At 42.7% G+C, this 16,214-nt stretch overlaps 1 protein-coding gene across 7 annotated transcripts in view; it reads left to right on the top strand.

Annotated features, from left to right (window-relative positions):
• Positions 1–15,343, top strand: part of RARG (retinoic acid receptor gamma) — a 170,269-nt gene extending 154,926 nt beyond the window's left edge. For all 7 annotated transcript variants that reach the window (XM_039330519.1, XM_039330517.1, XM_039330518.1 and 4 more), the window contains 5 exons: positions 8,072–8,232; positions 10,745–10,921; positions 11,494–11,698; positions 13,808–13,966; positions 14,970–15,343. In XM_039330519.1, coding sequence (XP_039186453.1) covers positions 8,072–8,232; positions 10,745–10,921; positions 11,494–11,698; positions 13,808–13,966; positions 14,970–15,151 — 884 coding nt within the window. In that variant the 3' untranslated portion in view covers positions 15,152–15,343. The remainder of the gene's footprint in view (positions 1–8,071; positions 8,233–10,744; positions 10,922–11,493; positions 11,699–13,807; positions 13,967–14,969) is intronic.
• Positions 15,344–16,214: the final 871 nt, after the last annotated feature.

The raw sequence follows: 16,214 nt of genomic DNA, 5'->3' as shown, positions 1-16,214 counted from the left end.
ACGGACTTCAACTCCCAGAATTCCTCAACCAGCGTGCCTGGCTGAGGAATTCTGGGAGTTGAAGTCCATGAGTCATAAAAGGGCTGAGTTTGAAGACCCCTGCTGTAGAACATCAAATCCCAGTATTTGCACAACCAGAAAGAACAAGTCAGTTTGGGGAAGGCTGGTTTATGACTTCTTGGGTTGGTACAAAGCTAATGCCAAAGGGGTTACCCCTCATAAATATTGCTGGGGTGCACATAATGTAGGTGTAAGCAGGAAGAATTCTGAGAATGAGACACAGGGCTAACTGCAAGCAACAGCCCTGGAAATATAAAACTACTGTATGCTTCTAGTTGTGAAAGAAATGGCTTTTGAGAAGAGAATCTAAAAAGGAAGCAGCATGAACATATCTGTGCTTTGAATCAAATAGTCACAAAAGAGACCAAGATAGGAAGTTAAACGTATGTCAAGCGCTCTGCTGTTGTTCCTCAGACCAGTGGTTTCTCCAGTCCAACATTCATTTTCCTACCATGACTATCCAGATGATGGTTAGAAACTTGCAAATTGAAAGACCATAAATGATAGCAAAGGAGACTGGGATGGATCAATAAAGAAAAGAGAAAGCAGGGCAGAGTTTCTCAACCTTGGTGACTTTAAGTCACCAAGGTTGAAAAACAACTGGCTTAGAGCAATCACTGTGCATTACTTGACCTGGCCACACATCTGCTTTGGAAACCTAAAGTACAGGTAGTCCTCAACCTATGACCAGAGTTGAGCCCAAAATTTCTGTTACTAAGCGAGAGAATTGTTAAGTGAGTTTTGCCCCATTATATGACCTTTTTGCCATAGTTGTTAAGTGAATCATTGCAGTTGTTCAATTAGTAACAGGCTTGTTAAGTTAATCTAGCTTCCCCATTGACTTTGCTTGTCAGAAATTTGCAAAAGGTGATCACATGACCCCCCAGGACATTCAACCGTCATAAATATGAGTCAGTTGCCAAGCGGCTGAATTTTGATCACGTGATCTGGGAATGCTGCAATAGTCGTTAAGTGTGAAAAAGGTCATAAGTCAGTTTTATCAGTGCTGTTGAAATTTCAAAAGTCACTAAATATTCTGTTGAAGATTATCTGTATAGGGGCTATACTTACTTAATTGCTTTATATGGCCCTGTTGTACACATTTCATAAATGTTCATTTAAATATTTATTGATGCTGCCTAAGCAGATTTTTTAATGTTCCTTCAGAACATGGACTTAAGCTATTTAACACAATATGAAAGACACATGCATGTCCAACAGCAAACCATATCTATGTGCACACATATAGAGATGTAATTAGAAGTGCGCATTTATTCCATATATTCCAAGGCCTAAAATCACATTATTTTAAAGAACATTTTGTGCCTCTGATTCTCCTGCAGTTTGTCCTGCTAGCCAGCACTGCTTTTATGCACAATGCATAGGGGTACCCAATTTTTATGCTTATTAGCAAAGCCATGTTGGTGCGATTCGGTCATAGATGCACCTAGGAGAATTCACACAAATCTTTCCCAGGGATCTTTGGTTCCTCCTGGGCAGCCATCTGCTTTTTGTATCTGGTTTCTCCATAACATTTTTCTTCTATGGCATTGCTTTTAAATGGATTTTCCCGTGAACAAAAATTCTGGAAAATGAAAAGACACATGTGGATTTTCAGAAACAATAGTTGATGATGGCAATTTTCCCTTCTGGATGGAGTGGGAGGAGCCAGGAAAGCAGCAACCTATATTGATATTCCATAATGAATGGGGAGCAGGGACCAGGTGTGGGGGAAATAATCCCCCAAAATCTTGGAGGAGCTACACACAAACCAGCATCCCTTGGAGGCCGAATCTGAGTGCTCTGCTGCCCCTTTAAGAGGGCTGTCAAAACGCCCAGCCCTTTCAGAGACAGAGTGCCTCTCAGCGGCTGTTGCTTTTACTCCCAACTGCTTAGGCACGTCTTTGCCCTGGCCTTAGCCAGGACCCACATTAATCACCGCCTCTTTAAGAGCCCCTAATTAGGAACGTCTAGATCTCAAAACCTGGCGATTTATTTCAGAGGGCCTGTCACTTTAAAGGGAGAGGAGGGGGGGGGAAGAGAGAGAGGATGGGGCCAGGGGAGCGTGGTGTCAAGGGTGGGGGAAACTACGAAGAAGAATGTTATCCCGATGGGTTGTCACTGCAGAGACAGGAAACGGATGGCTGAAGGGATCTGAGCCAGCCCAGGCTTTTCCCCTTTCCCTCTATATTCCATGTAGGGCTCAGATGAGGCTTGGGACCATGGGCAGGGACATGGATCCCAGCTAGATGCACTCTCCGAAACCGTGTGGCCACCACACACTTCACTGTGAAAAACAAAAAAGAGGGGGGGGAAGTTTTTTGGGGGAGAGATTAGGGGAGAGCTCCCCTAAGGCAGTGGAGTGATGTTATCTGCATGCAAAGCTCCCCTCCAGAGAGCAGTATGCCTGGGCTGGCAGCCTCCTCTTCCCCCCCCCTCCACTCCTCTCCCCTCAGCATTGTGCTGACTGCGGCTATAAGTGTATATCCTGCCGATTGGCGTATCCTGTTCCCAGATCCCTGGCGCTTTATCCAGGGGTGAACAGGAAGGGCAGCCTGAGAAGGCTCAGGCCGAGGAGAGTGCACACGCAACCCAGGGCTCTCAGTGAAGAAGGAGCGCTGGCAGGATTCAGAAGAAGGGGAAGGAGGGTACCCTGGCTGAGGAGAGACAGAGAGAGAGGGCAAAACATCCCTATGCGCGCCAGTGGAGAAGAAGCCCTCTTGGGGCCATCTCCAGATATCTTCTCCGGAGGACGCCAGATCCAGGCTTCTTCCTTTGAGATTCAGCAGCTATCAGGGAGACCAACATAGAAACTGTCCCCATTTTGGCACCCTGAAATTGGTAGAGCAGTAGATAGCCTTGGGTAGACGCCAGACAAATGGCTGCTTATTGCCTTCCCGGACAAGGAAAGTGTCTGTATGACCACAGTGACTATAGATGCTCTTTTGAAGCAGCCCGTGTCATTGCAGAAAGTGGATTAAAATCCCTGCCATTCCCATAACTGTGCACAGAAACAAACCAAAAGAGTGGCTAATAACATATTATTCCTATCTGTTTTTACTCAGATGCAAGTCCTGTTTCGTTCATGAGGTTTATTCCTACGGCATTGTGCACAGTGGAGGCATATGACTGTCCTATACAATGCTTTTTAATAATTTTGATTTGTATTTTAAAAAATAGCATGAAGAGTAGGTTAGTTATGTATCTTTGCTTCTTGTTCTATCAGTGACATTGATGTTGCAACATAAACCTTCCCTCATTATCTCTAAAAAGCCATATCTGATTAAAATATAATAAGGTAGGTGAAATATTTCCAAGTAGTTAATAACAACCCCGAACAGCTTTGGAGAAAATGCCTGTGTAGAGCCTAAGCTCAAAGCATTGTAATGCTCTTGTGCCATTTAAGGTGCTTGCTATGTTTTCTGGCAAATTAGTAATTACTATCAGTTTCCTAATTACAGGTTCCACTTAATTCATGTTTGTTGTTCTCTTTCCTCTCCAGCAGTGTGGGAGAGGTAAGTTTAAAATTATCATCAGAAACTGTTTATTTTAGGTATCCTCTGCTATTTTTGCATGATGGAACCTGAGGCAGTTCCTAAGCAAATACATATCAGTTCTGTTCACATGGCATGCTTAACCAGCGCTCTTATATATTTAAACGCTATATTCCTAAAACATTCTCAGCATGGTTAATTTTAACCTGGTTAGATTTTGTGTTGTGTGAACCCAGCTCTTTAAGTTAATGTTGTTGTAGTGTACAAACCCCCCAAAACTGGTTGATCAAATTAAGCAAATTGCAAATTGTATTAACCCAGCCATCCAGATGGTGGTATATAATCGGCTTCAACGATAGTTGAAGTAACTATGCATAATCAACAAAAGCAATGTTTTCCAAACTATGAGAACACTTCCACTTGATTCTACATTGGTCAAATTCCACCTTGAGCATTGTGGTTGGATTAAAACAAAAGTCTGACTCGGTGTGTGGAGAGGTCAAAACAAGCTCAGATGAAATACTTTAAGTTGGAGTTGCTATTTGCCAAGAATAGATGGGATCCACAATTTGGGATCCTCCTAGACTTATGATTCCTGTTAGACACAATATCTGGGTAGGCTTTGCCCAGTGTTGGCTGGTGATTCGATTGCTGACAGTTTGGCTTTATTTGTATGATTTATATCCTTTATTTATATTTATTTATTTATTTATTTGTTTATTTGTTTATTTGTTTATATTGTATGGAAGTTCAAAACAGTGTACATAGTGCACTTTTCTCCTGTTTTTTTCTCCAACCTATTTGGGTCATAGGATGTCAGTTCTTCAAGGCTAACCAGATTAGGAAACCAAAATTATGAATGCTTAATATTACCTTTTACAGTAAAAGGTTAACAGAATCTTGCAAGACTAAACGTACTGATCTCCACCCTCCCTTTATCTTTGTGAGAACTAGAGAGGATCTTCTCTGAGACACTTTTTGAAATTATTTTTCTGTCCAGGAATCAGATTTTTTTTTTAATCTGATTGTTGTTTTGGTTGTGGTTCTTCTGCCTGTTCCTCAAAGTTATTTTTTCTGGACTACCTCTGAAGACAAATCATAAGTTTTAATTGGCTCTTCTGCTAGGCATTGATAGAAGATACAGTCAGGTAAGACTGGTGCTGTAGTTGCAGTACAAGTTACTGATTTGTTTCTGAGCCTAGTTCAAAGTGCTGGTTATTATCTTTAATGCCCCACCTGGCTTGGCTTACATGTACCTGCAGGATCATCTCAGCTATTAGATTTGACATGTCCCACGCATTCTTCTAGAGAAGGCTTGTTGAGGTCTCCAACCCATTTGAGTTTGACAACGCTACTCAGTATTTGCCATCACACAGTGGAACCTCTTGCCACAAAGTACAGAATGTCCTGAAACTCCTAGTTGTAGGACACTACTTAAGGTTGGATTTGTTTTGTTTGAATCTGCAGACATGGAATATGCTCTGTCTAGGGTGAGGAGAAATCAAGAACCTCGCAGGTTGTTTTTAATGAACTTTGTGCATTAAATATGAATTTTATCCTGCCATTGGAGAAGCTCTAGACTTGGTTATTGCTCCGCACTGGAGAAAGTAACAGCTCTGTTTGTTGGGTAAAGTGAGGTACAGCAACCCTACCCACCCTCCTTTCCCAACATCTCCAACATCCCTGTGGCTCTCTGTCCAGCCCTTTGGTTCTTCTGACTGAGCACCATTCTCGGAACAATTCTGGGATATCAGTAGTCTTTTTGGAATTGCAGAATTTACTGCATGGCTTAGAGGTAGGGAGGTGTGGAATCTGAAATCTCAAAGTGATTATGCTGAAAAAGAGAAAGAAAGGAGCATGGCATGGGGTAATTGACAAAGGGCTGGATTTTTTTTTTCTCTACTCCAAGGGAATGGGGGAATGGGGAAGCTACTTTTGTTAAAATTCTCCCTGAGGAGCACTGTTTAGAGTAGCCCCGAGGGTCAAGCAACACTAGAAGGATGGCAAAGTGACTAGGAGTCTGACATGAAGGACTGCTGCTTTTGGGCAGAGCTGTTTGCATGCAGACAATCCCAGTTTGAATTCCTGAGCTCTCCAGTTTCAAAAAAAGGCTCAGAGAGGTCATGGGAAAGATTATCTGGTCAAAATCCTGGAGAACTGCTGCTTGGTGGACAAATAGTCTGAGGTGGTATAGAGTACAATAATTCTTTTGGGAGGAGAATAGAGCATACCTCAGTCTGTTTACTCTCATACCATCCTACCCAGGCATGAACATCTGCTGGTAACTGTTTTTTTTTTTTTTTTATGGCATTCCCTCATCAAGTTGTTTTTGTCTCATTCCCAGCCCGTTCCAGTTTTAAAGTAGTGTTTTCCATCTTCTCCTGACACAGTTTTTGAGATGGATGTGCTCTGGCATGCTTCATCAATGAAAGAGTTGCTGATGGAGAGGGATGGGCCCAGCTTCTATTCACTCTTGTAGGCTGTTGTGTTTGTTGGCAGTGCAAAGGATGGCAATCCTCCCACAGCCTCCCTTTTCATGCTCTTCCTCATCCAGTGGATGGAAAGTGACCTGCATGGCCATTTTGGCCAGGGCTGCAAAAGAGATAAGAAATTTGACATTGGGAGAGGCATTTGCCCACAAAGTGCTTGATTGGCACATGTCAAAGTGCCTATCAGGTCTTAAATGGGCTCTTTACGAACAGGAGCTTAATCCTCTTTTGAAAGATACTTAAACCTGCATTTTTTTAAAAAAAAAACACAACAACAACCAAGGTCAATGCTTTGCACTAATTCTGTTTCTGGCCAGAAGGTTTATTTAAACTAGAAAGAAGAAACCAGATTCTGCAATTTGATGTTGCTGATTCCATCACAACCAGGCACATTATAGGGTCTCCACTGCTTGTTCAAAGAAGGGACTTTTGATTTTGGTTGTTGGACTTTTTATCATTTTTATTATTGGGGATGAGGAGATGGGCATCGCTTTATTCCCTGCATTCTGGCTCCAAACGCATCCCCAGGTTATATCCAGGTTTTCTTTGCCAGAAAAGCAGAACTAGACTCATTGCCAACACCGCCATTTCCTTGCAGCGTATGTTGAGGATGGAGTTAACTTGTCAGTCATTCCCTCCTGCTTCATCCCATAATCTTCTCTGGGTCAGTTTCTCAGCACTGTCTAGGAATTTGTTTTTCCAGAAGTAGCCAGGCAGACCCCCCCCCCTCCTGTACCTGTTGGGTGATTTAACAGGTGACTAAGCATAACATTCCAGACCATTCACCCACACTTGCCCACTCTGTCCCACATTAGGAAAAGTGATTAATGGTTGTTTTCCTGCTGCTCTAAGTCAGAAGGGAAAGTTGTCCCATTAATAACGTAAGGGCGGCAACAGTTGCCACCCTTGTAACCATAGCAGATTCAGGCTGAGCAATCAGAGGAACCAACTTGATGCTGTTATTCTTTTCTGTCATCAGAAAGACAAGCAGAGTACATTTAAATGCAGCTGTCTGCCTGTTCCTTTAGAGGTTAGCAACTATTTAAACTATCAGCTGTCTTCATTGTCTCTAACCCTTTGTTGCCATTTAGTGGTTGCCTGGATTTTTACAGCCCAGATATGATAATCCTAAACAAAGCAATACAGCAGTTGAGGCTTAAGAGAGGAGGTCAATCTGGAGGAGGGGGAAAAAAATGTTGGCAAACCCTCTGAAGATATTTTATAGGAGGAACAGGCCACTTTGTGCCCTCCAGATGTTTTGGATTATGGCTCCCACAAGTCTTGCCAATGGCTCTGCTGGCTGGATCTGATGGGAATTACAGTTCAAAAGCTGCCACGGAGTGCTCTGGGTTGCCTTTCTCCTGCTTTTTACATTCATTTCCTTCAAAGAGGTGAAAGATCTGGATTGTACGCAATACTTTTTCTCCTGGGGGAAAAAAGATCTTGGAACAATGGTCCCCAACCTTTCTGTCTCCACGGACCCATAGCAGCAATGTTGGCAGCAGCAGCAGCGTTGGCAGGGAGAGGAGGGAATGTTTTGCATGCAGAACATGGTTCTCGTGCATGCACAAATGAAGCTTCGCGTGCTTGCCCACTGCTTGCACGGTCAGGTTCCCAATGGGCCACAGACTGGTACCAGTCCACGGCCCAGGGATTGGGGACCCCTGTTTTGGAAGCTATCCAGCATTTCCATTTCTATTATATTGCCTAAGTCAAAGGTAACATTTCAGCCATTATCCCACCATGGTCTTTTCTGGAGATATAAATTCAGAATCAGAATAGAGCTGGAAGGGACCTTGGAGGTCTTCTAGTCCAGCCTTCTGCTCAAGCCTAAGTCCACCCTAACCCTATATCATTTCAGACAAGTGGCTGTCCAGTCTCTTCTTAAAAACCTCGAGTGATGAAGCCCCCACAGCATCTGAAGGCAAGCTGTTCCACTGGTTAATCATCCTCACTGTTGGGAAGTTTCTCGATATGGTCAATTAAAAATATCCTTTTCCATCACTTTTGCTCTCTCCCCTCTTTCAGCTGTGAGGAATGACCGCAATAAGAAGAAAAAGGATGTGAAAGAGGAAGTGGTGGTAGATAGCTATGAAATGACACCTGAACTGGAAGAGCTCATCCAGAAGGTCAGCAAAGCTCATCAGGAAACCTTCCCATCTCTTTGCCAGTTGGGCAAATACACCACGGTAATGACTGCAACCTACTCTGTTGAGAATGTAATCTAAAGTGCAGGACACATTAGAAAACCCTGGGTACGTCTAGCCTTGGCTGAACCCACAGCGTCATATTGGAGTTGTGGCACTTAATGTTTTGCTTCACAGCATATTATGCTGGTGAGCTAAACCACAAAATTAAAACCTCCTGGGTTGTCTGCTTCCCCCCCCCCATCCTCTGCTAAGCCACAAGGAGCAATTTGGAAGCTTTACTTCTATCTTACACCACCACTATATGCATTGTCATCAGAAATCTGAACAAGCCTGTTAATTTTAACTCTAGTTAATTTAAAACTTGATAAAGGCAGCCATGGAGATAGGACAATGATCAGAGTAGCAAGACAAAAGGAAAAAAGGAAAACCACATCCAAAGATCAAGTACTATTACTTATTTGTCCAAGATTAATCAATAATCTGTACATGCATACCCATCCCATCAAGCTGTTTCCTTTCAGGATAAGCAATGTTACGCAGAGCATACAAAAAGAGTAAGAAATAGCAAGTCAAATAAAAGCACGCCCGTACAATTCATACCTAGTCTTTTGTTTTGTAAATTCTCAACTTTCTCTTTTGGAGAATCCTATCAGTTCTATCCAACCAACTTTCTTGCTTTCTTTTCCTCTTAAACTGTTTTGCTCCCTTCATAATCTTGTTTTTACAATTCCATCCATACTGTTCTTTTATTGTTGTTGTTGTTACATGCCACTCAAAAAACTTCTTTCATATTGGTCCCTCACTTTTGTATTTAAATTACATTCATTCAATATTCACTTATCCTTGACCACATTGTTTCTTATTTTAACACACACAGTGTTTAGGATCCTCACTTCCTTTTTATTTTCTCCTGATATGGCCTAGTCTCATTTCTATATAACAAAGTAGGCAAAACATAGCCGTATATAATAAAACCTCAGTTGAACAGGCCATTTAGAGGGAAAAGGTGACTGTTAAATCTGAATGTCTGTAATTATACAATTACACAATTAATGTAAATGGATGAAAATGACATAAATATCATTTATTCAGACAAATCACAGGAATAATGTATTTATACATTATTTTGAGAATGAAATTCAAATGCAAAATTGATCCTTTGGCTCTTAAGTTCATTAAATAAAGACCCATTAAATTACTGTACATAGTCATTTTCATTGCCACAGAACATTTATTTCTCACATCAATCGCATGTTATCACCTTTCCTCTGTATTTGCACCTTACAATTTCTACATCATTTTTTTCTCTTTATAAAAACTTCATTAAGGTACATGAATTCATCTGCTTGTACTAGTTTTTTGCCATTATGTAATTTGCAATCATTCATTTCATTTTATCCAATTACACATAAATACCTTCATCTTTGACAGATTAATTTTCAGATCTATACTTCTCATAACATCATACAAACTGTCCAAAGTTCACGACAAATTATTATGGTTCTCACCAAAATATGGTATCATCTACATTAAAAAAAATACACAGTGATATTTCCACTTAGCTCTTATTTAAGTCCATCACAATCCCTTATACATTTATCCATTAAACAACAAAGGAAACATCACAGCGCCCTGTTTTAAACCCTGCTCAGTGCTGAATCAATTGTAAAAATTCCACTTATTTTTATGAATTCTTTATTTCCTTCATAGCTTTTTAAGTAATCGACCTTCCACTCCATGCAAAACCATCTATAATTCAAGCTTCTTCCCTTCCACATATAAAACGTTTACTTCAAACAATCTTGGTTAAGAGAATATAGGACACAACAGAACATAGTAGTCCAATTCTCTCAGGCTATTAATAGTAGATATTAAAATTAAGTGAAAATATACTGATCCAGCGATGGGGCAGCTGTGACCCTCTAGATGGCTAACTCTCGGTCAGTTCAGCCAGCAGTGAAAAGCAGCACTGGAGTTGTAGTCCAACACCTGGAGGATCATGGTGTCCCCATCCCATATGTGGGAATTCCTAAATCTTCTCATGAGTTAGGCTCAGATGCACAGCTTGTCATTTGTTTTGTCAATTTGCTTAGTTAGCAGCAAAGGCAATACTGTCATTTTTCTAAGAGTTATTATTTTTAAGAAGAAAGGAAAATGAAAGGGGAGAAAAGAGTGGGGAAGACAACAGAGAAAAGTGCCCATAGGGTTAAGAAAAAAAATAATAGTTTATCTTTGCTCCCAAATTTCTTTTTGGAAGCTAAAACCAGCTTCTGCAGTGTTCACTATCTCAACAGCATTTTCCAACATAGGGCTCACCCTGTTGGCTTCATCTTGGGACTGGAACTCCCATAAATTCTTATCCATAATGGATATCCTGGGAATTGCATTCCCAAGCTACTTGTAGCTGCTGAGCTGGAGGAGACCACTCAAAGGGGCAGAACAGGAATGCTGACTTCAGGAGTAACATTGTCCTGTGTGTGTCCCCAGAGAGGAATGTGAGGTGTGGAAAAAGAGAAAGCAATTGTAATGCCTGACTGCTTTTTTCTACCAGAACTCCAGTGCTGATCACCGAGTACAGCTGGACCTGGGACTATGGGACAAATTCAGCGAACTGGCCACCAAATGCATCATCAAGATAGTAGAGTTTGCCAAACGCCTACCTGGCTTTACCACCCTCAGCATTGCTGACCAAATTACTTTGCTGAAGGCAGCGTGCTTGGACATCCTGGTGAGGGATAGAGCTGCAGAACCTGGTGGAGGGGTGTGTGTGAGCTGGGGGGGGGATGGCCTTCATGGACTCGGGGTGGGTACATATTTGGCCTTAAACAGACCAAAAGGATTTTTTTTCGAAGACCCAAGGTTCCAAGGTGATCCCCAAAGTAGCAGTGTGTCTAAGTAATGCACATTGAAACCCATGTTTGAATAATTCATGCATCTGTGAATGCTGGGAGGGCTAGGCAGAAGCATGGGAAGCTTTTCCCCTCTACAGATTTTTTTTTTTTTTTTTTTTGAGGTCAAGAGTTTTTGCTCAGCTTTGGTTACTGAGGTTTTGCTGGGCATTTTCCAAACATATAATTGTAGGAGGAAAGGCCAACATTTATTGGAAAGGCTGATGTTCTCAGGAAACTGCATTTTGCACGGTGAAAATGTTTCAAAACATGTATGGAGCCCAAAGCGTTTCTTTACTGGATATTATAGGAGTACCAGAAATAAACAAGAGGAGGAAAAAAAAAACAAGGTTGGTCTCCCTAGAATATGTTTCTCCAGTGACTTTATTTCTGTCCTCTCCACCCTCTGCAGATGCTCCGTATTTGTATCCGCTACACTCCAGAACAAGACACGATGACCTTCTCAGATGGGCTGACTTTGAACCGTACCCAGATGCATAATGCTGGCTTTGGGCCCCTCACTGACTTGGTTTTTGCCTTTGCTGGGCAATTGCTTCCCCTTGAAATGGATGACACCGAGACAGGCCTGCTCAGCGCGATCTGCCTCATCTGTGGAGGTAATACCTTGAGTGCAGCTCCTGAATCCCTGCATCTTTTCCCTATCAGCTTGGATTGAATGGAAACGTCACTTTGGAGAAGAATGCTCTTAACTTCCCCTGGGGAACTTCAGAAGAGGGGCAGAGGCCTCAGCTTCTTTTCTTCATAGGCAGGGGAACACAACTCAAGTGCAAGAGACTTAAAACAAGGTGGAGAGAAGGATGTCCCATTCTCGCAATCAGGGAAACCAGGAATCTTGTCTATTTGCATGCATACACATAGACACACACCTTAACTTTTAAGGGCATTTGCTGAGGAGACAAGTCTGCTTTTCGATTAATCTCTCATAAGTATCGGCCAGTCACAGTATCAAATTCCAAAGAGGAGAAAATTAAATCACATGGTGCAAAATATATCCTAGAGTATTTATTTTATTTAGAAAATTTGTTTTGCCGCCTACTTGCACATGGCGACTCAAGGTGGCTTACATAAATAAGAAAAACACCCTATAAAAATAAAAATAACAAGAGAAAAATAATAAAATAATATAATAACCCCCCACCCCAGAGACAACACACATAAATTAGCCATTTGATGGGCTCTATCCTGCTCTGGGTTCCCCAGGCCCGCTGGCAGAACCAGGTCTTCTGTGCCTTCCGAAAGAGTGTTAGCGTGGGGCCCAGTCTAATCTCTGATATCATCATAGAACTGTGGGAATGAAGTAGGAAAAATGTTGGCGTAGACCACTGTAAAGTCTAAAAACTAGTAGCAATTAAAATGAAATAATTTCTAAATTAAAAGGAGGAGGAGGGAAAGTCGTGTGCCCTAGACAAACCAATCCGTATATATGATTACATAAACAGAGTTGTGTCCTTTCATATTTTTTCTATCAGGTTTCATTTATTTTGATGACAGAGAATTTGCTTTAGAAATTATTTTGTGGGCGAAGGTAGTTGGTCATGAACAGATAAGTTTTGAAAGATGCAGTGAAGAAGTGGAGAGTGGGCATGGATGTGAATGTGCTGTGCTTTCTAAACAGTCACTTCTACCTTCGCTTCAATGCCCATCAATCCAGTCTCTGGGGAAGACATTACTAAGAAGTCCTTTCACAAGATTTGCGAGACCGCCTACTACCTCATAGTTCCCTACGTCTGGTTAGATCCCACAGGCTGGGCCTCTTTCAGGCCCCGTCGGCCAAGCAGTGCCATTTGGCGGGGCCGCGGAGGAGGGCCTTCTCTGTGATGGCGCCCACGCTTTGGAATCAGCTCCCCCCGGAGATTAGGACCGCTCCCACCCTGTTGGTCTTCCGTAAGCTACTTAAGACCTGGCTTTTCCGGCAGGCCTGGGGTTTATAAAACCTTACACCTGGATGATTGTTTTTGTATTGTTTTGTTATGTTTTATGTGTTTTTTATTGTTAGCCGCCCAGAGTCCTTCGGGAGTGGGGCGGCTTATAAATTTTAAAAATAAAATAAATAAATAAAAATAAAGATGTTTTCAGGAGCAATGCTACAATTCATCTGCAATCTGCCTTTGAAAATGTGTGGGAGAATTTCTCTGTCCCCTGGAGAAATCATCCACCCAGTTTCTCTCCTCATGGACTAGATGGAGCATAAAATCCAGCTTTCTTTCTTTCTTTCTTTCTTTCTTTCTTTCTTTCTTTCTTTCTTTCTTTCTTTCTTTCTTTCTTTCTTTCTTTCTTTCTTTCTTTCTTTCTTTCTTTCTTTCCTCCCTCCCTCCCTCCCTCCCTCCCTCCCTCCCTCCCTCCTTTCTTTCTTTCTTTCTTTCTTTCTTTCTTTCTTTCTTTCTTTCTTTCTTTCTTTCTTTCTCTCTCTCTCTCTCTCTCTCTCTGACATGGTACTAGGATCCCATTCCCTCTTATGAAAGTGAAGTGCCTTCGTCTGGAGCTTGGTCAAGCAGAAACCCCATCTAAGAGGCTTCCTATTACCTAATTGTTTTAGGGGTTTGTTTATGGTTTTTTTTTTCCTTGCCCTGCAATCCACAAGGATTAAAGGATGCTCATCTGGAGATGAAAACTGGCGTTCTGTGTATTCTGTGAAACAGTCAAGGCCAGCCTAGCATGTTCACAGCAGCAGAACAAACACATCATAGTCTTTCTTTTCCCCACAGATCGAATGGACCTAGAAGAGCCAGAAAAGGTAGATAAGTTACAGGAACCGTTGCTGGAAGCATTGAAGATTTATGCGCGCCGACGTCGGCCCAACAAGCCTTACATGTTTCCCCGCATGCTAATGAAAATTACTGACCTGCGGGGGATCAGTACCAAAGGTAAAACAGAACATTCTCATTTGGGAGCGTAAGATCATTGGAGCTGGGTATATATATTTGAAATTTTGGCCATGGGGCACTCCTGAGATGCCTGAAGCAGTTTCTAAATACTGTATCTCACTCTAGGAACCAGAGACTTATGGTAGAAGAGAGATGATTGGGTACTATTTTTAATGGCTGTCACTATTTTGCTTGCTGCAGTGTGGAGCAAGCCTAGTGATCTGGTTGACTCTGCCTCTTGCTCATGGCATATCCTGTAATTGGTGGTCTATGGAAGGACTCTTCCAAAAGCTCTGGGAAAAGGAGGAGTTGTCCCCTGAAAGCACTTCCTTGAGAGCTTTGATAAAACCCCTTCACTTAACGTTTTTGGTTCCTTCCACAGAGGTTATGAAGAGTCCTGGATATATGTGCAGACAGCCAATGTGTAAACTGAAGTGCAAGATACATTGGTAGCTGCTCTGAGTTTGCAATACAGGTAGTCCTCGACTTACGATCAAAATTGAGCCCAAAATTTTTGTTGCTAAGTGAGACATTTGTTAAGTGAATTTTGCCCCATTTAACGGCCTTCCTTGCCACAGTTGTTAAGTGGATCACTGTAGTTGTCAGATTAATAACCTGTTTGTTAAGTGACTCTGGCTTCCCCATTGATTTTGCTTGTCAGAAGTTCACAAAAGGTGATCACGCATGACCCCGGGACACTGCAGCTGTCATAAATATAAGCAAGTTGCCAGGCATCTGAATTTTGATCACGTGAGCCATGATGATGCTGTTGCAGTCATAAATATGAAAAATGGTCATAAGTCACTTTTTTTCAGTGCCATTGTAACTTTGAATGGTCACTAGATGAACTATTGTAAGTTGAGGACTACCTGTAGTATCAATGAGAAGCTTGTGGCCACTGTTCTTGGTGAAGAATAATGCAGCCTCTCTTATTACCTGATGGGCTTCAGGGGAAATTCCGACCTGCCAATGCTACCCACTTCCCTCTTCTCCTCTTCAACAGGTGCTGAACGGGCCATCACCTTGAAGATGGAGATCCCTGGTCCCATGCCACCACTCATCCGAGAGATGCTGGAAAATCCTGAAATGTTTGAAGATGAGCTGTCACAACCTCCAACTTCAGCAGAAGCCCCGAGCACTGAGGAGAGCCCAGCTGACACCAAAAGCCCAGAGGAGGCCCCCTAGCACCTCAAAAGAAAGCCTGGATCTAGGCTGAGAAAGGCTGGGAGAAGGTGGTTTTCTGCGTCTCATCTCTGCCTTCCCATGGCCCATTTCCTCCTGGACACAGTTTTAGGCTTGCCTTTCCTGCTCTTGGTTCATCTGCCAGAGTCAGGCATCAGGACAGCACTCAAGATGAGCTAGGAGGCAACCGCAACCTGTTCCTCTTTTCCTCTCTGTGTTTGGTGATGTGGGCTGGATGCCTCTTGCCTTAATCTTTTTCTTTGGGGCCTTGGATGTCTATTCAGAAGCCTTTCTCCCAACCCCAGAGCTTTGCCAAAGCCCCCAGGTTGCCTGTCCAGATGAGTCAAGCAGCTTCAAGCCAAATGTTTCAGAACCTGGGAAGCCCCAAAGGGGCTACAACTTTGAGATCCTCCTTTTCGAAATGGGATGAGCTCCAGATGTGCAATTCCCCCCCCCCCACAAACTGGCCTCTGAGAAAAGAGGCATCCCAAGAGCCGACAGAGACACTAATGAGTGGTTTCTTGGTTCCTCCTTTAACCCAGTCTAAAGTTCTTCTGCCTTGCAAGCCAAGAACCCAGGCACCTGGGATGCTATTTATTCAAGAATCTGAAGACCAACAGAGGAACATACAGCTTTTCGTGTCCCCATTGCACACAAGAGACCTTGGACCAATAATGTTGGGGAATGGAGAGATAAAGGCAGGACTTCTACGTAGGCATCCCTATATGTGTCGCCTTAGGGTGTGCCTGTATTAATATCCATCTCTGATGGATTCCGGCAAGCTATGCCAATTCTTGTTGGGGGGAGGGGCTCCTTTTGGTTAGCTTTATAAAGTGCTAATGTGTTATTATCGCAGGGCAGAGAGTGGATCCCATAATGGGATTTAGGGAGGGGCAGTGTTCCTTCCCTCTGTCTCCCCATCCTAAGGCAGAGGTATAGCAGGGTTGGGGTGGGTTGGGGGTTGTATCTGTTGCTTGGGATGCTTATGACCCCGGTGCTAAGAATTCTGGGAAACAGACCCCAAAGGACACTAGATACCAAAGATATCATGAAGATAAGGGGCGGT

This window comes from Crotalus tigris, unplaced genomic scaffold, assembly GCF_016545835.1.
Source record: "Crotalus tigris isolate CLP2741 ecotype Arizona unplaced genomic scaffold, ASM1654583v1 scf7180000024429.2167931701:2281839, whole genome shotgun sequence".
Lineage (NCBI taxonomy): Eukaryota > Metazoa > Chordata > Lepidosauria > Squamata > Viperidae > Crotalus > Crotalus tigris.
The sequence above is the reverse complement of the archived record's forward strand: the minus strand, read 5'-3'. Positions and strand labels throughout refer to the sequence as shown.